Raw genomic sequence first — 23,143 nt, 5'->3', positions numbered from 1 at the left:
TATCAGGTCGATTGTTGGGCCTTGAAAATAGCAACAATGGGAGAGATCACAATCGAGCACAGTCTAGGTATCAAAGATAGGTATACATTTTGAGAACTTGCAACCATTTCTTCGTTATGTAACAAAACCTCGCCTGTCCTACCCGGATCATTTCGACTTGGATTCCATCTTGGAAAAAAGCCCAGATCTGAGGAGCCACCTCCTCCCAGGCTTTCCCCATCGTCCTCAGTCTCTCCAGCTCCTCAAACGTGGTGTTTGCCTGTAATGGACGTCAATACACATCAAAAACCAAATATTTTGTCAAGATCTGCTAAAAAAAAAAAAAACCTAACTAAGTGGGTAACAATCTGCACAAATATTAAGCCCTTAAACACACACAAACAGTGTCACAGACCTCCTAATCTTCTCTACATACCATTCCCACATCCAACTCTGTGAAAGCGGCCCCATTCAAAATCGCATTCTCATACAGAGAATTCCTGCGGGCATTAACAGATAACCACTGACAAATGCACTCAGTGCCAAATCGTCAAATATTTACTGCACGCTTATCGTTCAAACGCTGGATGTGTACAGTGCTTTGTGCAGCACATATTCAAGGCCGGCTACTTCTGCATTCAGTCATGTGCAGTGGGGGGTGAAAGCACTGAAGAGTACACCCAATTAAACGCCTTCCTCTTCTGTGCGTCTGATTTTGGGTGACAATGGGGACAATGGAGATGGGGTGACAATGGGAGCCGTTGGTGACAACTGGCTGAAAGCAGTGAATCCCAGTTCCCACAAGGGAGAGCTTCCTCATTCACTGAGACAGTTCCAAACGGGAGAAGAAGGAGAGGAGGGAAAACTGGGATTCCTTAAAGGTAATTTTTTTTTCTTTTGTCAAAAAGAGGAATCTAAGTGTTAGTGTCCTCTTCTGAGATCCTGAGTTGGCATACTCACACCGGACGATCAACAAACAGAAAGATTTTGTGCCAAACGTATTAAGCCTTAATAGCCAAGACTTAAAAGCTAAAGTGTTTGTCTTTACAGATAACACAGACATACCTCATTATTCCACAAGAGCAGCCCCGTCAACACAGAAACCTTTTAAAAACATGCCTCTGCACTCAAACGCATCACATGAGAGCGCAACAACAAAGAACCTATGTTTTTAGCTTTGCAAAGGCACAGATCACCTCCATGTTCTGCACTTTCTTAAAGCAATTAAGATCCCATGCGAAGGAAAAGGGAAACAAAGAGGTCAAGAAAGGTCGGATGAGAGGAAAAACACTGGGTTTCTGTGTGTGTGTGTGTGTTATCGCACGTCCACGGACAGACTTGAGCGCAGGTACAACAGTGAAAAAGCCACGGCGCCACTGGACTGTGCAGCAGTCACCACATCCGATCAGCTTGTGCTCTTCCATTGCAATCAAGCCATCCATGACTGCTGCCCCCCCCTCCCCATGCAGGCTTTGACCAATGCTTATCTACATCTAGATACAAAGAGCTGAACATGACATGGGGAAACCTCATACCCTCTTTTTTTTGGTACCACATACATTGTTCAGCGCATTAGACTCACTCATTTTTCAGAAAAACAAGCGCGCCTTTGACAGAAAGAAAGGATCTATGAATGATCCGTAGTGATGGATCTATTCTAGTCGTATAAATATCACCCTGTTGATATTTTTTGATGGCAGGTCTCTAAAATTATAGTTAGATGTGTACCCAAACACAAGTTCGCACAAGAGAAAATTTACAGTAAATTAACCATTTGAAGTATGGCCCGCAGGCGACTCCCACCTCTGCCCTGGCAGCTCACCCTTGCCCTTGTCACCCCAACATCAACCCTTTCTACCTCCCCTCAGTGGCTGAGGTGATGCTTAAGGGCCCTTACTCTCTCCCTCTGCAATCCTGGTCAGACCTGCATGTAACAAATTCAATAAAAAAACACTTTCTTCAAAATGGCGGCTTTTCTGTTGATTTTATCTCCATAGCAACCATTCAATGTTTTGGTCACCTGGGAGTGACAAACAGGTCTATGTAATTTTTAGAAGAATTGCCAAAAGTTACCCATTGGATTTCCTTGGCAACTGAGGTTTTTTGCTTACCACGGCCACTTTCCTATTATAGTCATATCGTATGTTATATCATTTTGATCAGCTCAAGCCAGGGATTTGTGTCTTTAATTTGCGGCAGTGGCTCGTCGGCGGTAGAGCGGGTCGTTCAATGATTGAAGGGTTGGCGGTTTGATCCCCGCTCCCCCCCAGCCAGCTGTCGTTGTGTCCTTGGGCAAGAAACTCCACCCTCCCTGCCTCCAGTGCAGCTCCGCTGGTGTGTGAATGTGTATGAATGTCCCGAAGATGGTCAGAGGGGCCAGTTTTTAATTCAAGATGGCTGCCTCTTTCCGAGGTGAAAGGTCAATAAAACTGTGGCGGTGCTTCTAAACATAAGGTGTGTCATGTCTCGTCAGTCTCATGTTATGTCCTGAGTTGTGGACTTTTGGTCAATGTCTGCCACCTGTGTTGTCTTGTGTTGCACATCCTGTTTTATTTTGAAACACTAAGGTTGTGTCTGAATTCCCACCCTAGCCACTAAAAAAACTATATAGTGCAGCACTATGTAGTGTCGTGAATTTTAAAAGCAATTTGGACACCATTCTCACTACCTTTTTTTTTTAACGGCAGAAATTATCAATTATCAATTTCACAAAGTTAAAATCTAATTATTATGAGCGTTTTGCGACGATTATTTATGAGTCCACTGTCTTCTAAAGATAAAAACGTTGATCCTTTAATAAAAATAAAAAAAACACATTTTAATAAATTTTGTGGGCAAACATTGTTCCGGTGCAATGCATTGTGGTCTATATTCGCCGATCTAGTGAGCATCAACGCACACTGGTTTTTTGCAGAGACTACTGGGAAATTTCTAGGGCACTCGATTTGGGAATTGTAGATTCGGACAGCACTACAAAATGGCGAATGCTCTATATCGTGCACTATATAGGGGTTAGGGTGGGAATTCAGACAAACACTATTCTCCTCTCGTTTCAGGCCTTGTTACTTTCTGCCCTGGCGTGTTTCCCTACAGGTGTGACTGTCTAATCCACCCTGATTGTTTCCACCTGTGATTCCCTCCCTCATGTCTTCTCCCTTTGTCATGTGACAGTGTGTTTGGTCTCATCCTGTACCGCAGCCATAGACATTGGCCGAGATTAAAGCTCTAAACTCTTCATCTGAGTCCAGCCATGAGTTCTGTCCTGGCAGGTGACATTGTGGGATGTTTTTGTGGGATGTTTTGTGAAAATCTGTTGAACTATTTTCATTTTCACAGCTGAGTTTTTAAGTATGTGGCAGGGGTCAAATTCTGGCTTAATGTTGCAGTAAGAAAGAAGAAGAAGAAATTAGAAAAAACAAATGCAATATAGACGATTGAGTGTGTCTTTGTGTGTGTTTTTTTGTACCACACACTGGCAATGTCTGTGTGGACATTTTCGTTCTTTCGGGACTTTTGAGGACTTTTTGGACCTTCTGACATTTTCAGCGAAAACAATAACCCATAACGGGGAGGATGAGTTTTGGTAGCCTGATTAACATGACTTTTATGTTTTCATTTCGTGTTTAGGGTGCAGCTTACATTTTTTATGACCCGCCTGACGGCTGGTGAGTCTGGAGCGTAGAGGATGCGCCCCATCAGCATCGGCTTCACAGAGTTCCACATCACCCTGGTGGCTGGGTTTGACTCCAGTTCTCTCATTAAGTCATTGCAGAAAGGAGCTGCAAGCAGAAGATTAAATATTGGAATGAAGGACAATGAAAGAGAAATGATAAGATACCATTGACTGTATAAGAGTACTGGACCGAGTGAGTTTGACATCACCCATGGACTTATTTCCGGTTAAACGAAATGAAATAAATTCAGTCACCTTTTCTTTTCTTTTTTTTGCTACACGGCCGCAGCTATGTTGGAACAGCATTAGTCAGAATCAGTATTTCTATGGCAACCCCTCTTACCAATCAAGAATGAGCTTATTAAAGTCAAAACCTCTACCGCTGAAAGCAGGCTACAGAAAATCTGTTCAAATGTTTTGAACATTTGACATGAGACCACATACTTTTATTGAGGCTTTTTGGAGCCTGCAGGTACTTCTTGTTTGGAATGCAAGGAGGGAGGGGTCACTCAGTCCAGTTATCATATACAGTCAATGGGAGAAACCAACTTGATGACCAATTGCACAACAATTGGGTTGTTGTTGTTTTTTAAATTATGACGTTTATGGTCAATAAGTTGCAAACCAGAATGGACTTTAGCAAAGTTATGATCAGAAGACTTCAGGGATGTAAAGGAACTAAACAAAAGAAAATGCTCTGAAATGCTGACAAAATTGTTGGTTTCAAGAACTCTGCTTTTATGAAGCTGAATTGACTCACTGGTGCTGTTGTCGTACGTGTAGTCATCCTTCGCTCGGCTCCTGCCGATGCCCAAGAAAGCTTTGTAGTTATTGTCCTCATACCAATTGAAGGAGGTGACTCTGGAGAAAGCCCCCTCGGTGTAACCACATACGAGGCTGGAGGCAGCAGCCATTACATCCCTAAAGGACAGATTTTTCTGGAAGAAAGGGGTCACGACGTGGATGAACTCCTGGGAGCTACTCCTGTAGAACAGCTGTGAGGAGACAAGACAACAGAGCAAGTAAGAACACGTGCGTTTAAAAGCGCATCTTCATTTTTGACTAAGAGGAAGATCCCAAACTGGTTTCTTATGTTTCTTGTTGGAGTTCTGTTTCAATTGTTTTCACCAATAAGCCCAAAATCATCATTCCTCCACCACCGTGCCTCATAATTACTTCTAAAAAAATTTTGGTTTTGACTAAACGTCATATAAAAACTTATAGGCAAAAATCTCTTTATTCAAAAACGTTCATCTATTTCCACGACTGTAATTAACCTCTAAGATGTCTACTCTTGGAAGGATTTCCACCTTTGATTAAAAAGAGGTAGAAACTTTTGCAAACAAGCATGATTGACAAATCTTTAGCTTTAGTTTGTGGAGATTCCTGCCTTTCTGAGTCATAGGAAGAAGTTGCACTTAATCTTCCGCATTGGGCATGTGCCGTCTCCAGAGACAAGTGTCTCGCCAACAGGATGTCAGAGTGTCAACTAGAAATAATAACCCATGGATGTATCTGCAGGAAAAACATCAGTGTTTCCACTCAGTCATAAATCCTCATGGGCTGCAATGGAAGTGACTAATACAGAATGTAACCCTAAATTTTCTTGATTACTGATGCTAATCCACCACATTCAGTGTGATTAAGATGTCTTTGCAAAAATATTTCATTGTATTACAAGTAATACTGAGTAAATACTCAGAAAGACAATTTTGAGCTTTCCGCACTAAAAGCCTTTTTTTTTTGTTTTAATAAAAACGGCATCCGTGGCACTTTGTGAATTAATTCTGGCTGTTCTTACTGATGTCGAAGCAATTTTGAGAGCTGCTCTGTCAAAATGTTTGGTTGGGTGTTGTTGTAAATATAGTAACGTGGCAGTGTGACTAACAAGGTTAGGAGTTAGCCTAGTCACAGTAAAAACGTTTATTAGCGGTATTAGTCTGTTTTTTGGGGCGTTGCAAACAAGGTTGGGAGTTACTAGTGAAACCTTAATCTAAGTCTGCAGACATTACATCGAAGAGAACTTGTAAACTCTGTTAAAACCAGAAGGATGGCTATCAATCAGCAGGAGATGGAATACCAACCCTGGACAATGCTCAGAATACGGACCCTTTCATTTCATAGCAACACCTTATAATGATTGTAGTAGGTTTAGGGGATGTCATCTGGACTTGGTTTTAAAACCAAGTCCAGATGACATCCCCTAAACCTACTACAATGGAACCAACCTGGATGAATGAGAGTCTTCATAGACACCTTATAATGATAAAATTGCTTAATTAATTATTGAAGGTGGTTAAAATGATCGATCTCTAATTATAACACTTTGATTTGTGATTTTTTCTAATGAAAAATAATTTGCACATATTTTTAACTTTTGATACTTGATCAATATATACTATGAAGATTTTTGAAACAGTTTTATGTCCATTTTTTCCTGATATAGTGCCATTTGTAATCATAGTCATGATTTTTCTAATGAATATAATCTGCATATATTTTAGATAACTGATCTGCATTTGCAATGTTGATTTCTAAAATAGTTACATATATTTTTACATAATAATTAAGTAGTTCATCTTTTTCATGTGGTTTATTGATACTAAAGGATTCTTAATTATGTCTGATTGACGTTATGAACCGGATAATGATAAATCATGTAATAAGATGGTAGAACAGGGGTAGGATTATATAATTTCACTTCCTTCCACTCCCTTTCAAGCAATCTTTAATTTAGTGTCTAATTATCCTAAGTTTGACATGTCTATGTATGAATGTATAACTGCTGATTATATTGTTTTGTGCATTATACTTGCTTTGATTGCTTGAAATAAACCATTTCAAATAAAAAAATCAAATCAAAAATCTGCTAATGCAGCTAACATGTAGTGTGTTACAAACAAGTTCTAGAGTTCCTGTAAAAGCAGTTAATAAAGTCTGAGTGATACACCTATCTCTGACTCTTGTAAGGCTTGATGGGCCTTATAATTAATTCCACTTTATATATGACATAAGTTTGAAAATAGACCATTTATTGACATTGCACCTTATAATCCAATATACCCTACGGTGAGGAAAATATATGCCCTCCATCACTAGAAGAATGCCGTGAGAACATGTAAAAAGATGATTTTCATCGAAGTGGGTTTCAAAGAGATTTCTATGCACACCTGCACAGAAAACGCCGCTGTGTGGTTTTATACGTCACACTGACACAACATTGACCTGAGGGTTCACTTGCCATTGAAGTCTTTTTGTGCCACAGCCATTGTGATGTGTTATCTATCTCGAGGATAAATGAGCCTGATCTGGATTTAGCCTTCCTAATTCACTGTTGTGAGATTCCTCCCCCCACCTCACACTGTCTGTTTGCGTAAAACTGAGGCAGAAGGAAACAACTGCTTCCTGACAGCTAAAAATAAGAAGCTGTGAACTTTGGAATGGGAGCCATGCTGCAGCTAAACAGGTCCTTTACCTTTCTCAGTGTCTCTGAGACAGACGACACAATCCGGACCCAGAAGTTAATGTTGATTCCATCCGAGTAGTTATCCAGAACTCGAGGAAGCTGAAAAAGAAATAATATTCACATTGTGAACACAGTTAAGATTTAAATTAAAAAAAAAATTATTTTGAAATTTTAAGAACAGTTTTGACGTTTGTATTTCTTTCTTCTGAAAATAAATCTAAGTCTGACAGAGTCGACAATGTGGTGAATTTTATTTTTAATCTGCTTGTTTTCCCAGAGAGCTTCCAGAAACATCTCAACACAATAGACGGAATATCCAGGAAGCAGAAGAAAGCCAAGACATTGCACGGCCATCAAAAACATCCTTCCTTTTCTATCTCCGAGCACGACAAGGAGAAATAACAAGGGGGGGGGGGGGTCTTCTTTTTCTTTTATTTTTTTTGGGCCATGCCTGGTTTTGGCGGGGGAAACATTGCAAAGCACTGAATCACACAAACTATAAAGAAAAATTAGGTCTGAGGACAGAAAGAGCTCTGAGACGCAGCACTGCCGGCTCAGAAACACAAACAGACGGTCAGGAAAAGCCCTCTTGGCACAACATCATGGGATTGTGTCTGGATGAGGGCGACTCAGACAGAAATCTTTGTTGTTGTCCGTCTTAATGCGGTTCGTGTTTACTTTCGACTTGTACTGATTGGCAAACACAACGGTGTATCTCCAGTACAATAAGAATCAGAATGTGTGCCCCATGTGTTTGGCAGTTTTTTGTTTCTTTATGAGCAGCAACAGCTTTAAATGAATCTAGTTTTTTTGCATAATTAAGTCCTTGCAGGTAAAAATTATATTTGTATTGTCTTATCTTGTCTTGCATTAGATTACATTACATTATATTATATAATGTTACATTACATTATATTATGTTAAAATAATATAGCAAGACTATCATAATCTATTTAAATGTATTAAAAAAATAAAACAATTATATATAGTTTTCTATGAAACTGAATCTTAAGAAAGCAAAAAGACTTTTGTTTCAAGATAATTTTCTTTTTCTGTCCTGCATGAAAAATAATGTTAAGCCAAGCACCGGTCTACTTAAAAAACCTTTTGCAGCCGTACAATCCCAGCATGTCCCTGAGGTCATGTGACAAGGTTTCGCTGGTTGTTAAGAGAACTCGGTTAAAAACTAAAGGTGACAGAGTCTTTGCAGCAGTGGCCCCATCCCTCTGGAACTCCCTTCCTCTCAGCCTCAGATCTGCAGACTCAGTGTTTTCTTTTAAAAAGCTGTTTTATTGTGTTTTATTGTGTTTTACTGTGAAGCACTTTGGGATTTTTATCTTGAAAGGTGCTATACAAATAAAGTTTATTATTATTAATATTATTATTAAAGTCTTTCCATAGCAAAATAATCTTAGAATATCAAATTCTAATCAAAGAATTTTTTCTTAAAAGAAAAGGTTTTGGTAAGACCATTTTTTTTTACCTACTGGCAGATTGTTTTTTTTCTTTTTTTTTTTTTTTTCTTATTTAAAGAAAATCTTCCAATGGGGTAATAATGGGGCCTGTTTTTAGAGTTCTGCTGCTTTACTGCATCAAAGGACTTTCAGGTTTGTGGCTTTTAAATTTGGATATAGATGTAGAGAATCAGCTGCAAATTCCTGCGGAAAAGCCTTTGGTATCTACTTAATTATGGTCAGTACTAAAGGAAATGTAAAGCAAAATAACAATGCAGGTTTATATGAGTATTTAAACTACTACTATAGCTCGGCCAGCTGGTACCAACGTGATCTTTCAGTAAATGCAGCTGGATGAGTGATGGCTTAAAGTTGCAATTCTTTTTTGGTTGACTGACTACTGTTAGGCAACTCAGCTAACCGCCAACTCCTCAATAACTCTACCTTCAGGTCATTTGGAGAGCACTCAGCTCAAACATGTTTGGTTTGTTTTTTCACAAGTGATCTCATCAAATTGGAAAGCTTCCAAATTGGAGCTGGCCAAATTCTGGCATTTTTCCCTGGAAACATAACAAGTTTCCTCAGCTGCAATATCTAACCTTAAAATGTCTCTTGGTACAAAGACACTGAGGATATTCTGTTTAATTTAAAATGAAAGGAAAAACTGAGCAAACAGGACCCACTGACCAGGCGGAAGAGTTTAAAGAAGTCGACATTGGCGTAGAATTTGTCCTCGATGATCTGCAGGCGCTGTGGAGTCAGGATGCACATGGCATTCCGAACGGCATGGAGGCCTCTGCGGCTGGGAAATATCAGGAATCGCTCCAGCAGGTTCAGGCTGCAGGCGATGTCCTTTAAATGTAAGTCAGGGACCCCAAAGGCAAACTTGAAGAGAATAGAAGTGAAGCAGGAGGGTTAGATGAGGAAAACAAAGGCAGACGTGTGGTAGTGTGTTTAGTTTTATTGTGCTGAAGTGCCTGAGGTCTGTTAACTGTTTATTGATGGACAAACAAGACCTTAGACAGAGGAAGTTTTCAAAAAAAGAGGAAAGTCTTTTTAGCAAAATGTGTAGGATCCTCTTTGACCCAATCCTAAAAGCAGGATGCTTCAGTGTTTTGAGTGGCCATCCTTTGCCATCTATTAACTGATTATTTTTGCTCCCAAATTATTTCATTTGAAAATATTCATAACTTAAAGAAAAATCTCTGCAAGTCAATGTGTGATGTGAAAGTGATTGCTGTTTACACATGTTTTGGAACAGTAAGGGAAGCTAAACTGGATGCTGCAATCCAGCTACAGTATAATCAAGTCATCACGACCTGTTTGTCTGCATGTCTAAGAGCTTGTTCCTACATGTTTGGGCTGCAAATAGCTGTTTTTAGGTCAAAACATGGGAGGAAAAAATACTTTTGTAAATAATGCGATAAATGTAAAGATATAAAGATGCTGTAAACGTTTTGTTTATGTTTTTCATTGTCATGAAAAAAAAGGGTGTACTCAGACTGGAAAAATCCTTTGTTCCGGATCGAGTCCGCTTAATTTGGTCCGGATTACGGGTTGAGTCCTGAACGTGTTTGGTCTATATTCTGACCAAAGCTAGTAAACAAAACCACGTGAAAAAAAAAAAATCTCTTCATTCATTGGTCAGGAATTACGAGGGCAGAGCAAAGCAACTATAGAGACAGAAATATGGAAGTTCTGCGCTTTGCAGTCTTTGTCAGGATAGTTTACAATTTTAAACGCCTGTCTCAATGTCAGCTACAACACTTTTTACTGTTACTTTGGTACAGCGAAGACATGCTGAGGGGAGGACGGCTATGAACTACACTGGTAAGTGTTTATGACATATAAATTGTCGATGATACAGTGAGAAGCAATCTGGATCATGTTAAAAATTGTTCTGATGAGCCTGCATTCATCCGACCACATTTTAATAAATTTCTGTGTCTCATTGTTGTGGTGTTATGAGATTGTTTTTTCAGAATTACAAGGTAGCTTCTAGGATGACTTCACAGCGGCGCAACAAGACACAGAAAAGCATGTAAGAAGCATTTTCAATTTCAAATTAGCGTATTAACAAATAAACAGTTGAACACTTTTTTCTGTTTGATAAAAACAATCTTTGCTTCATATTTGTCCGCAGCTCATCTGTTGCATTATTCCTACTCTGTTGACATCACGTTAACACGGTTTTGGCTGTTTTGGTTCAGTTGCTCCGCTCCCAGGACAGATTGTATTCAGACTAAGCAATCTCAGAGCCAATTAAAGCGCAGTCCGATCAGAAACCTACAGATACCACCTCCAAAGATGGGTCCGAGAGCGGTTTCTGGTTCCGGAGCAGCGTCTGCTAGGGTGTATTCAGACTGAAAATGTGTCCAGTCTGAATACACCGTAAGAGGGTTCAGAGCTAAGCCTATTGTAACCATGATTGGTCACTTTTACTTCATAACTTCTTTCAAAAAATGGTTTAATTTTCCAAAATCTTTGGACACTTAAAATGGGAGTACTTATTGAAGGAATTTGGAACAGCTAAGCTTCACAACCAGGCTTTGTGATCTATAGATACCTGTTAATAAATTCTTATCAAAACAGATTTTTTAATCTGGTTTTGGCGGAAGACTTTGAAAGGGAGGAAAATGAGAACAGCAGTGAGCTTTTGTTGTTGCTTTTGTTATTTTTATAATGTTTAAATGAGCTTGTGTTGATGATTTCTAAGCTTTTGTCATGAAAAATGCTTATATCGACTCAGAAATTGGGGCAAGTGGGAGGAAAAAAGCTTTTTGCTGGGAGTGCAGTTGCCCCCCTGTAGCTCCGCCCCTGACTCTAAGGTTTTGTTCACTTCGCCTTCTGTAATGTGCATTTAAGCCGCCCCTTCCACGGGCTTCCATGTTTTCAGGTCAAACATACATTGAACTTGTGTCGCAAGTTAAACCAGGTCGAACCTTGACCAATCAAGGACTTGGATTTGGTGGTGACGTATGGATGGCGTCCCGTTTAATTCAGGTAAGTGCCAACTGTTGAAAATTGATCATGAAGGAGAAATTATTAAGCCTCTTCCAACTGTAGGTGGCAGACATGCACTGGTACACAGTAGAAAAAAGGAGAAGAAGCCCCTCCCTGCTTGTCCAGTGTGAACACCAAGTGTTCTAGAACCTGCGTTTAGCCACATGTCCGGTATGTCGTTGACAATAAAGAACAATGTTTTAAAGCAGGATTTAGAAAAATCTTGTTTGAAACTGTACAACAAACTTTCAGAATGTGTGTTTTAATATCTATACAGCGAGTAAAATCAAGAGCGGGAGACCAGCCCAGGGCTCTGTCTGGTGGAACACCCAGTCTACACTGCTGAAACTGATATAGCGAGTTAATTAGATGTTCTTGTAATGATCTGCGACTCCTACAGGGTTGTTATGTGATTTCTATGTGTGCTTTTGTGTTTGCACGTGTGTAAGTCGGGTCCCTGGTACCTGTTCAGGCCTGATTTGGGCATGAACAAGATGATACACCACAGACTCAGTCAGAGGAACGTCTCTTAAAAGGAATGCCGTCAGAGTTTCGTCATCCTTCAGGATAGTCTCCACCATCACTCCTCGACCTGCAGTGAGAAAAACCATGTGGTGGAAAGGCCAAATGTATTGTTTTAAAAGTCTTTTTTTAACGATCCGTTGGCTGGTAACTATGCTGTTTTGCAATGAAAAATAAAATAAAATAAACAAGCTGAATTGGAAAAACCTAGTTTCTCCTGAGCACATTTTATTAGCAAGTTGCAACAAGTGTGGTGTTTTTAATTAGAATGAAAACAGGAAGGTGAGTTTCTGTCTCTTCCACCTTCAAACTGTCACATAACTTCCAGTCCCCTGCTTGCCTGTACTTGAACAGAGTTTGCTTTGCAAGACAAAGTGCAACTTGGCCGTTATACAATTGTAGCCCTAATGAACTGATCTTGTGATGCACCAAGTGGGAAAAACACGCTGTAATAAAACAGCGATAGTAAGAAGAATACATTGATCTCTGACGTGAGGAGAAACACAGAAGAGTATCTTTTTCTTGGCATGTCATCACAAATCACAATTAAATGTGAGCAATTAGGAGCAAAAATTCTGTTATGCAACTTTTCTCTCATAATAAGTCAGTTTTCCTTCTGGATGTTCATGGGAACTTCACAGGAATGTGAATGTGTATCTCTGCTAGTCCGTCCACATGCTTCTCCATGAGAGTGTTGGCATGCACGGCGGCCGATCATTCACCGCCTGGAATGCACGCTGCTCCACCCTCATCCCGATAGTCTGTTTTTTGGGTCTGTTTTTTGAGAATTTACAAAATAGCAACCATGTAAACCTGAGCAAAAACATGAAACCAAGCAAATGTTTTGACCTGCATCATCTGAGCAAACAACACGCTCGTGGCATGTTGTACAAACCATGTAGTAAAATGGTATTACAATATCAGGACAGACAGAGAAATGGGTAAGTACGTGAGGTGTGACACACAGGTAATATTTTGCCTTTTTTTTGTACTGACTGTACTTTTGAATGGGGATATCTGAAGCGCTGACCTGAGACCTCCTCAGGACGAGAGCGCAAGGTGTCCATAAAGTTACTCATGGCATTGAGTTCCCTCCAGAGGCGTCCCACTTCCAGGAAATCAGGATCACTGAAGAGAAGCGCTTCAGCATCCGAGTACAACCGTGCCAGTCTGAAGAGAGAAGAAAAAATGACCTTTTAATTTTAAAATATCATCCACTATAAAGTTGTGGGTGAGACTTACATAGAGTTGTTATAGTTGGACACCAAGCCAGGGGATTCACCACGGGTGGGGTGCTGAAAACACGGGTTGTTGGCATTGCAGAAGATCCCCTGGATCCATGGCAGGACACCAGCTGAAGGCATGGCTTTGTTTGGAAAGTGGCCTAAAGGGGAGAGGAGAGGCTGTTGGACTCCTCACATGTCTGTCCAGATTGGGGGGGGGGGGCTGTATGGAAATCAGCCCAGCCCTGGTTTAGAGCCAGTGTACTGTTATGAATTTACTAATTTTTTTTTGTTTTGACTCACATTCATGTTGGCGGTAGAGTGGATTCACTCTTCTGAGCCACACCAGTCCAATGAAGAGCATAACAGGCCACATGATCTCCACAAAGAAACGCATCTGGAGGAAGTAGAAGACATCTTTTTTTCTTATTTTTAATATGCTAGATTAAACCAAATTTTCTTTATTAAAAAAAAAGTTTTCTGGCCATTACTGTATGTACAGCTTAAAGAACCACTCAGATCATATTTTCTTTTGAAAACTTATGTTGTAAAAGCTTTCCAAGAGGTCTTTTGATTATGATTATGCAGTTTTTTGTCATGGTTTGAGTTTGTTTTGTCTTGGTTTTTGCTTTAGTTCGTGTTCTGTCTTATTTGGTTCTGTTTCCTGTTTTATTTTGAAAGGGTTCCTGTTGTGTCATATTTTTGAGTTTTACTTCCTTGGTCCCCATCTGCCCTGATCGTGTTCACCTGTGTCTTGTCTGCCCTGTCTGTATATAAGTCTTGTCTCTGCCTTCCTCTTGTGCTGGTCCATTAACGTCTTCATGTGTCTTCGTCCCTTCATGCCATGTTCCATGTTCCTCGCCACGCCACAGTAAGCTTTGTTTTGTTTTGATTCCTGCTCTGCAGCGCCTTTTGTTTGTTTAATAAACCCTCTAGCCTTGGAACCGTTTGCCTCCCGTCTCTGCATCTGGGTCCTACCTGCTCTCGAGCCCCCCCCACCCTGACATTTTTAGCCAAAATAAAAACAAAAAAAACTTTTATTGGACATAGTTTCTGCAGAGCAGCAGTAGTTCATTAGAAATTCACCTCTGAGTTGTGGATAGAACTGTTGGTGTGACGCTGCCCCTACTTTCCCTCCCCGTTACTAAGAGTTCTGTGTTTACATTTTCATGGATCGTGCATGGATGTAGTTGTCTACAAGTGAATGCTTCAGAATTGGGCGGAGCAGCGAGCTTGTGCCCCGCCCATCGTATTTTTGGTCTTTTTCAAACTGCATTTTTTTCGTCCTGCTCCTGATTTAAAGCAATTTGAATAAAAATAAAATTCTCAGAAAGGCAATTTTAAGCTTAGTTTTGTTAACATGTCCTCTTAAAAATGTTAAAAACATCCGAGTGTCTTAACGTCCCAACAGTATAAGATAAATCAACAGAATTCAAAACTCCACACACAACTAGAAAAAGAAGTGTTTAATTTAATTTTTTAAGGTTTTGGTGGGCAAAAACTGCGTAGCTAAATATATAGAAAGAATTTGAGAGAAAATATGTACCCTTTGTCTCCTACGGATGGTCCAGTTCTTCCACAACAGGAGCCTGACCTGTCCTCCTGACCCCATGGTGCCCTCACGACACCCCCACAGGGGCTGGCTCCACCAAAAGAAACCTGCATTCAACCAGTCTGAGATCATCGTCATCGACGGCAAAATCTCTTTTGTTCTACTAAAACATTGGAGCTTTTAGCGCTGTGGTGACACGCGTCCATCTGGTGAAAGCCCCATGCGAACGCTCGCAATAGCTCACTAATGAGGATAATGAGCTCAAGACACTTTTGAAGACACAGTAACAGTTTTACCACTTTAAATATTCTCCCATTTATATAGAACATCACCAACAAAAAGAGTCAAGAGATTTTAGGTTGTTGTTTCTTTTTTAAACCACCAGAAAATGTTATGGGTAATAAAATAACACAACGGTTATATTTATACAAATGATGAAGCAGAACCTGACATTATGACTTACCTCAGAGGAACCCCGACAACATCTATGGCTGATCCTGATCAAATGAACAAACATAACAGCACATTTTCTCTCAGAGTTTGCCTCCCACTTGCTAACACAGCTCCTTCCCAGACCTTGTGAACAGTTAAGCAGATTGATATAATCTCCTTCCTCTGTTCTGGGAGACGTCTAACACCTCTCTCCATTTGTAGAGGCCCTTCATGACCTAAACTGCATGGCCTTCATTCTCTTACATAATCCAACAACTTCTACAATACTACTGCCATCGTAGGAAACATACCCAGAAACACATTTTCATTGTTTTAAATAACATTTATTGGCATTGATTTAACCCTTAGAAGCCCACCCCATCAAATGTAAAAAAAACAAAAACATTTTTGGACATTGTAAAACCCTTGGAATTAATCCACAGAAAACGTATAGCAATATAATTTCTATTATTAGGCTGCACGGTGGCGCAGTGGTTAGCGCTCTTGCCACACAGCAAGAAGGCCCCCGGTTCAAGTCCTGGCTGGGGGACCTGAAACAGAACAACCTTTTCTGTGTGGACTTTGCCTGTTCTCCCCGTGCATGCGTGGGTTTTCTCCAGGGTCTCTGGCTTTGTTCTGGCACTGTCCAAAAACATGCATAACGTTGGTTAATTGGCAACTCTAAATAGTCCATAGGTGTGAGTGTGATTGGGTGTGTGATTGCGACAGACAGACTGCGACAGACTGGCAACCTGTTCAGGGTGTCCCCTGCTTTCGCCCAAAGGGGCCGGGATAGGCTCCGACAGCCCCGTGACCCAGAAAGGGATAAACGGAAGAAGATGAATGAATTTCTTTTATTAAATATAAATTGTACCAATTAAGTTACGTTGGGTGATTTGGTAAGTTTATGCACATAAACGATTTTAGTTTAAGGTGCAAATTCAAATGAATGAGAAGGTGTGTCCAAACTTTTGATCTGTACTGTACATTTAAAAATATATATTTAAAAAAGAATCCAATTACCGATTACTATTTAGTCAACAAGATTGAAAGAGATATTTATGGATGGGTTTGACACTTTTAAACCTAAATTGCCCAATCAGAGCAAGCCAGCACAGGAGAAATCTCAAGGTTTTGTCTGATTTCCTTCACTACTCACTACCTGGAGCTCTGTTTTCGGTGTTCACAATTTTCTAGAGCTGAATGAATCTATAATTCCAAAACGCAGTTCTCTAGCAGTTTCCCAGAAGTCTCTGTGAAAAAGAAAAAAAAAAGTGCACGTTGATGCTCACTAGACTGGTGACTTTAGACCACAATGCTTTGTTTGGGAAATTTTTGTGGAATTTCTTTTTGGAATAAAATTCTGAAATAAACCATCCACATTTTTACCATCGGAACACAGTGAATCATAAGCAGCCTTCGTAAAATGTTGGTATTTTTTAGATTTCTACTTAATGAAATCTGTGACGTCATATTTGCCATAATAAAAGAAAAAATTAGTGAGCATTGAATTCCAATTGATTAATCCAGGGCACTAGATAGTTCCACACTATATTGTTTTTTGAGAAGTTAAGGAGTAAGGAGGTAATTTGGACTTATCCCAAGACAAGCAAAACAAAAACTAGAAGTTTTGCTAATATTGCCTAGAAACATTCACTATTTTTTAGCACCATAATTTATAAGAATGTGTCTATTTTTTTGCAAATACAGATCAAAAACAACCACTTATTCATAGCAGATAAACAAGTTTTTAAAAGTTCTCATTTATTAACCTCCTTTTGAACAGTTTGGGAAAGTAGAAATGTAAAAAAAAAAACAGACACATACATTTTCAGATATATTTTAATAAGTTACAAAAGGATGTTTGCTTTCATGTACCTGTTTTCTTACTTACAGTGAACCTTTCAATTCTCTGCCAACCGTGTACATTCCCACAAAAAACCCCAGCTTCCATCCAAATAAAACTTCCTATCACTTGCACAGACTGTAAGATTTCGATTAGTCTCATCAATAGGCTAACTTTGGCTATCACAGTAATATAAATGTTAAAGTAAAATGCATCAATAGGAAGGCCAGCACAGACACCAGTGGCATTTGTGAAAGCTTTGAAGCAAAGTGGACACATCTATCTTCAGCAATATAAAAACTAGTTTTTTTAAAATGGTATACAAGGCCTGATATAGCTTTATAGACAAGCTAATGCGATGATCCTACATGTAACAGTTGAAACTTTAAAACACTCAGTCGGGACAAACACAGCCTTGACAAAAATGTGTAGACAGACTTCAAAATAAGTGCGTCAAATCCTTTTCTTTTTTTTTTTCAGCTGCGACTATAATATACACACTAATGTAACAACTCAAACGTGATATTTTTTTGGTATATAAAATGAAGATAGTGACACTGTAGGAACTTGGTACAAAATTAAAAAAACAAAATTGTAATTGCACAGTTTGAATAAAAAAACTTTATAAATATTGGTAAGAGGTGCTCAGTGTAGTGAAGATGAGTGGTAAGGATTTGTGTGTTGAAAGCGTTTAGTGGTTGAAGTGCATCTCGCACAAATGAATATATTTTTGGATGCTGCATCAATCAGCTGATCGTTTGTTAACAATCCAGATGCTTCTTAGAAATCTTTTCTTAAATGTCATGGCACACACATCGCTCACACTCCATCTGTGTTTCTTATGACCGCCCATGGCTCACACAAAATGAGCCTCCCTGTGTTCAACCTCTTGGAGACGACTGGGTCTGAGTCTCTGGTACACCGGTTTAGTCTGGTTTTGACCCAGTTCTTCGGGGCTAGAGCTGGGCGGCTCCTCATCAACGTCCTCCTCAAGAGGCTCATCGACCGACACCTCTATCTCGATCCCCAGCTCCTCCTCCTCCTCCTCGTCTTCATCGTCGTCGTCCTCTGCGCTGTTTGCTGACGCACAGTTCTGCAGCGCTTTGGATTTGCTCCCCGTGGGAGGCTTGTAGAAAGTCCCTGGGGGAGGCTGGAGGGTCCTTGGAGCCCTAAAAGCTGTTGAGACGGTGCTGTACTTGGTGATGTTGTCCTCCCTTTTAAAATTCCGGCTGGGCCGCACCGCTACCGTGTACGGTCTGTTTGGGTAGACGGTGTTGATGGTGTTCCCTGTAGTTCCCAGGGATAAGTTTGATGGCACTGAGGTTGATAAGCTGCTGGGATCCAGCGTCGAGTTCTCAGAGGGTGAACTGGAAACCAGCCTAGATGCTCTGGAAGCAGCATCCTGGTTGTACTGTTTGTCCCACGTTCTACGCAACGTTTGCGTGTCAATAAATGTAGTCCGGAAATGCGTGCCAAGGCGTAACCTCGCGGTCTCCGTCTCGTCGACCTCTTTGATGGACTGGCAGCTGCCTGCCTTGCCGTCAGTGTGGTCCGTGCTGTTCAAGGCGTTGTTCTCTTCCACGCTTTCCTGGCTGGGCAGCCGCTCGGGGGGCATGCTCACCGGCCGGGAGGAGAGCTTCCCGCGAGGGTATCTGAGCTGAACCCTGGCGACTGTGACGTGCTGAGAGCGGCTGAGTCCTCTCTCGCTCGGCTTTGGTACGTCAACATTTCCGTTGAGATTGTCGGAGTCCACGTCGCCGTCTTTTCCCATTAAAAAGACAAGAAAATGAGCGTTAGGATTATTTTTTAGGGCAGAAAATGTGCTTTTTTTGACAATACCAACCAGTATCAAATTCACTTTTGTTTGGCACGTTTTCCTGAACCTCTGCTAGTAAGTGCGATGAAGGAATTATGGAGGAACATCTTTTATACGCCTTGGAGCTTTGCTGTAAGGGTAACGCACAAAGGGATCAGAAACAGACTAATATATATCTGCTGTGCAAATAATAAAAAAAAAAAACATCAACAGCTACCTCCTTAATGTCTCCTAGTGACTTGGAGTGCCTGCTCAGCTGCTGCTCTTTCTCCTGGCGGGTGAAGCCGGTATCCGCCTCTGTGGGCGGGCCAAGAGGACTGAGAGGCGTGTCGAAGACCATCTGATAGTGTCTGATCAGGAGCTCCACAATGAGCGCCTGATAGGGGTAATCGACCAGCGAGGAAAGAGAAACGTCGGCATCCGCCTGCCTTGGCTTGAGCAGAGTTGGGCCAAAGATGATCCCCAGGTTGCTGGCTGTCATCTTATTTTCTTCTGAACACTCGGTCACCCTTTGGAGAAGAAAACGAGATCAATTAAAACCCCGAGCAGCATTGTATGAGCCACAGGCGCAACCAGCCACGCCCCCACTGGATGCTACATGGCCCTCACTCTCCCTAACTTCCTCTGCCCCCCTGGTCAGATCTGCACATGAAATTCATTAAAAAATATTTTAAAAACACTTTTTTTTCTGTTGGTTTCATCTCCATAGCAACGATTTTAGTCCTTGGTCACCTCGGGGTGACAAACAGGTCTACGTAATTTTTTAGCAGAATATGCAAAAGTAAACTTTTGGATTTCCTTGGCAACAGAGGCTTTTTTGTTAACCACGCCCACATTCCTAACATGTTCATGTCATACTGTTTAGTTCAGCTTGAGCCAACGATTCATGCATGACATTTTCTCACGATTCTGGTAATATGCGAGCGACAAAAGAACGCTAAATTTGCAAGATCGCCATGCTAATGCCATTCAACATCTAAAACCCACGTTTTCCTCAAGAAGCCTCCCAATGATGCTCAAGTAGTAAGGAGATGATAGATAAAAATCCTTAGGAGACGTTTATATATCTTTTCTTTTTCATTCAAGATGATGGCCTCTTCCGGAGATTAAAGATCAACAAAACTTCGGTTGTGGGTTTAGACTTAACCTGTCGGTGAAATTCTGTGAAGATTGCTTGAACTAATTTTTTTCTTTACAATATTGTGGGAAAATGTGAAAAAAAAAAAATCACCAAATTTCCCACTTTGTCACAAAGCAGTCACCAAGTTATAGGTCCTGTGACCATATCATAACAATGAATGTGATGTCATCATTTATTTGGAGGTGGGGTCGTTCACTATACGTAAAATTCATCTTCCCCTGGGTACGAGGTGCAAACACATTTTGAGCACGTGGCAGGGGCAAAACTTTTGCTCAGTAAGACGGAGAAATTGCAAAAACAATCTGGTCCTTGCAAGTCGATTGGGTTTCTAGTTCTGCCTCCGCGCCCTACTGACCTGTGAAGATGCTCTATGAGGAACTGCAGGGTCTTGTAGTGAGCTGGGGGCAAATGTCGCAGCAGATCCTTCATTTTGAAGAGGACTCGGTTCAGGTCCACGCTGACCTGGGCCGGGGTCACGGGGTTGGTGTTGAGCCGCAGAGCTTCTAGGTCCTCCACAATGATACTCTGACTTTCCTTGGCCAAACCGATGAAGTCGTTGTAGTAGCGGAACAGGATGAGCGGCTCAGGAAGCTGGAGCGTAAAAGCAGGGCATAAACAAACGATGCAGCAAAACAAACAGTAAGGGCGCACAGGATCAATAAAGAAGAGAAAACACAGAAAAATGAAGATGAATCAGTATTTTCCTTTCATTTTCTCGATGTCTCTTCAGCCCACCTGTCTCAAGTAGAGTTTGAGCACGTTGCTAATGTCGTGGGGGTAGAGCTCAGAGAGCTCCACCAGGTGCTTGCCGTTCTCAAAAGCTTGGCACAACTTCTCCACACGAGACTTGGCACCATTCACGCGGTAGATCCCCTTCAGAGCACAACAAACAAAACAAAAAAACAGGAAACCTAAATGCAACTTTTCAACTCTCAGCTGTGCAGACAGCAACAAAATGAGAAACAATGGAAACATCACTCCACAGCCAAAAAAAGCTAAATCTCTAAGATCTTTTATGACAATACATAAAGACTGCTTGCCGGCCTTTTCCAGTCACAGGCTCATTTAAGACCCACTGTGGTGAAAACTTTGTTTTTGGTGTTTTTAACATGGTATATTTCTGATGACAAAATGAAGCTTAAAATTGAATTTCAGAGTATTTCTTTTTCATATGGTTGTGAATCTGGAGCTGATGAAAAAGGACGTTTGATGTTGTTGTTTCTCTTTCGGCTTTTGCCCATCAGGGGTCGCCACAGCGAACAAGTCGCATGGTAAACTTGGCAATGTTTTACGCCGGATGCCCTTCCTGACGCAACCTTCTCAAAGCAACCGGGCTTGGGACCGGCATAGAAGTAGAGAAGGGAACAGGGAGCAGCCCGGAGTCGAACCCTGGTTTCACGGACGGAAGGCGCCGCAAACCAGCACGAGCGGCGAAAAAGGACGTTTGATAAAGCGCATTTTAGTGACGTAGAAAATACGCTGAGCGGGCCACAAGCTTCCTGTTCTGTTCTATTCTGATGCATCCACTTGTAGACAAATAGATCCACGGAATTCTTTGTTTTCCTCATCTGAGCTGGAATCTGGAAACTGTACGGCTGGATAGCTACGATATTAGTAACATTTTTGTTGCACCAGTAATGTGGGGTTGAGGTTGGGAGGGGCTGTAAGCGGTGGGATAGCATGTAAACCAAGAGCTCTCAACTACAGGAAGGGATTGGCAGTCCTACCCACAACTCAGAGCCGGATTTCAAATGAACTATCATCACTGCAGAGACTATATCCAAGAAAACGATGTTTTTAATTTTTTTTGGGCTATAAACGTGATAATCATTATTTAAAGGACCACTGGGAATGCTTTTACAATAGATCAAAGGATAGTTGGAGTGAGTCTTTAATGCTTTTCTTGACACTTTTCTTTCTAGTGAACAGGCTGATATGCATACAAAATGAAATAACTGCATCATTCCGATCCCATCACTCCAATAACACAGTGTTTAGCTTCTTATTTTGGTACTTGAGTACGATTTGTGAAAATACGTTTCTCATAGATGCAAAAAAAAATGCATAATAAATAAGAAAATAATCGTGTTTAAGTTGCATTGGAGTAACAAGAACGACATTTCTTCCTAAAAGTAAATTATAAATAACAGAATAACTGTTTACACGCTTCACTATCATAACACATTGACGCTTATTTAGGAGGACTCTGGTCTATTAGTGCAACTTACGAACATCTATTCCAATATCCACAGCATAAAGAACATAAAGAAGTCATTTAAACCGTTTATGTCACTTCAGATCTGTTGAATTCTTCATCCCATGTGTTGCTTTGAACAACTCCGCTGAGCCCAGTGTAAGACTGGGCGCTGCTTCTTCTTCTATGTTACTGTCAGTAGCAAACACTGATATAAACATCTACGGTGCCCTCTAGTGGTTGTTTCCTTTTTTTAATCACATAAGTTGCACCCCTGACCAAACTATGCAAAAAACAAAAAAAAAACACAACTTATCCTCAAACTATAAAGGTTTTTAACCAGCAAGAGCGGTGAACCTCTTCACGGACCGCGGTCAGTAGGAGTACCTTGATGTTTAGCGCTCTGTTCTCGATCTCCGACGTGCACTTCCGTATAATGAAGGGGATCCCGTCGGGACTGTTCTTAGCCGCCTGCGAGAAATCGATGCCAAACAGGTGAAGCTTTCCCTGAAGCTTCTTGTGTCCGCACTGGATGGCCAGAGTTTCCAGGCACTTCTTGTGACAGGCCAGTGAACACTGCAAAACACACAGCCAATGACAGCTCTTAGTCGCTGAACAAGCACAGATTATGAGTTCCAACATAAAAGCAGGAAATGGCAAAGAAACCCAGGATGACCTGCAAGATAAATAACAAATTTAAGCAGGTCTTTTTTTAGTGGGTTTTGTCTTTTTTTTTTTTTGGTAAACGAGTAATGTTTAACTCGAAGATAAAGTTTCGTGGGAACTTTTACTGAGGCCTAAAAGAGAAGTGAGCTCTTAAAATACGCGGTGCTGAGTGATTC

The 23,143-nt window shown here is 40.9% G+C and overlaps 2 protein-coding genes across 7 annotated transcripts in view; both read right to left on the bottom strand.

The window, feature by feature from the left end:
- Positions 1–15,464, bottom strand: part of LOC101171449 (retinal-specific ATP-binding cassette transporter) — a 45,076-nt gene extending 29,612 nt beyond the window's left edge. For all 3 annotated transcript variants that reach the window (XM_023950290.1, XM_023950292.1, XM_023950291.1), the window contains exons 1-11: positions 15,336–15,464; positions 14,867–14,979; positions 13,624–13,717; positions 13,340–13,481; positions 13,128–13,267; positions 12,040–12,167; positions 9,260–9,457; positions 7,128–7,217; positions 4,413–4,647; positions 3,619–3,758; positions 143–259 (exon numbers count right to left, since the gene is read on the bottom strand). In XM_023950290.1, coding sequence (XP_023806058.1) covers positions 143–259; positions 3,619–3,758; positions 4,413–4,647; positions 7,128–7,217; positions 9,260–9,457; positions 12,040–12,167; positions 13,128–13,267; positions 13,340–13,481; positions 13,624–13,717; positions 14,867–14,932 — 1,350 coding nt within the window. In that variant the 5' untranslated portion in view covers positions 14,933–14,979; positions 15,336–15,464. The remainder of the gene's footprint in view (positions 1–142; positions 260–3,618; positions 3,759–4,412; positions 4,648–7,127; positions 7,218–9,259; positions 9,458–12,039; positions 12,168–13,127; positions 13,268–13,339; positions 13,482–13,623; positions 13,718–14,866; positions 14,980–15,335) is intronic.
- Positions 15,465–17,128: 1,664 nt separating this feature from the next.
- LOC101167748 (rho GTPase-activating protein 29) overlaps positions 17,129–23,143 on the bottom strand; it is a 38,531-nt gene continuing 32,516 nt past the window's right edge. For 3 of the 4 annotated variants that reach the window (XM_023950013.1, XM_023950016.1, XM_023950015.1), the window contains 6 exons: positions 22,689–22,877; positions 20,843–20,980; positions 20,463–20,698; positions 19,184–19,475; positions 18,994–19,096; positions 17,129–18,911 (listed from right to left, as the gene is read on the bottom strand). In XM_023950013.1, the coding sequence (XP_023805781.1) occupies positions 18,007–18,911; positions 18,994–19,096; positions 19,184–19,475; positions 20,463–20,698; positions 20,843–20,980; positions 22,689–22,877 (1,863 nt within the window). In that variant the 3' untranslated portion in view covers positions 17,129–18,006. The remainder of the gene's footprint in view (positions 18,912–18,993; positions 19,097–19,183; positions 19,476–20,462; positions 20,699–20,842; positions 20,981–22,688; positions 22,878–23,143) is intronic. The other variant, XM_023950014.1, reaches the window with a different exon arrangement.

Source organism: Oryzias latipes, chromosome 20 (genome assembly GCF_002234675.1).
Source record: "Oryzias latipes chromosome 20, ASM223467v1".
NCBI classification, from domain to species: domain Eukaryota; kingdom Metazoa; phylum Chordata; class Actinopteri; order Beloniformes; family Adrianichthyidae; genus Oryzias; species Oryzias latipes.
This window is presented reverse-complemented; position numbering and strand designations above follow the sequence as displayed.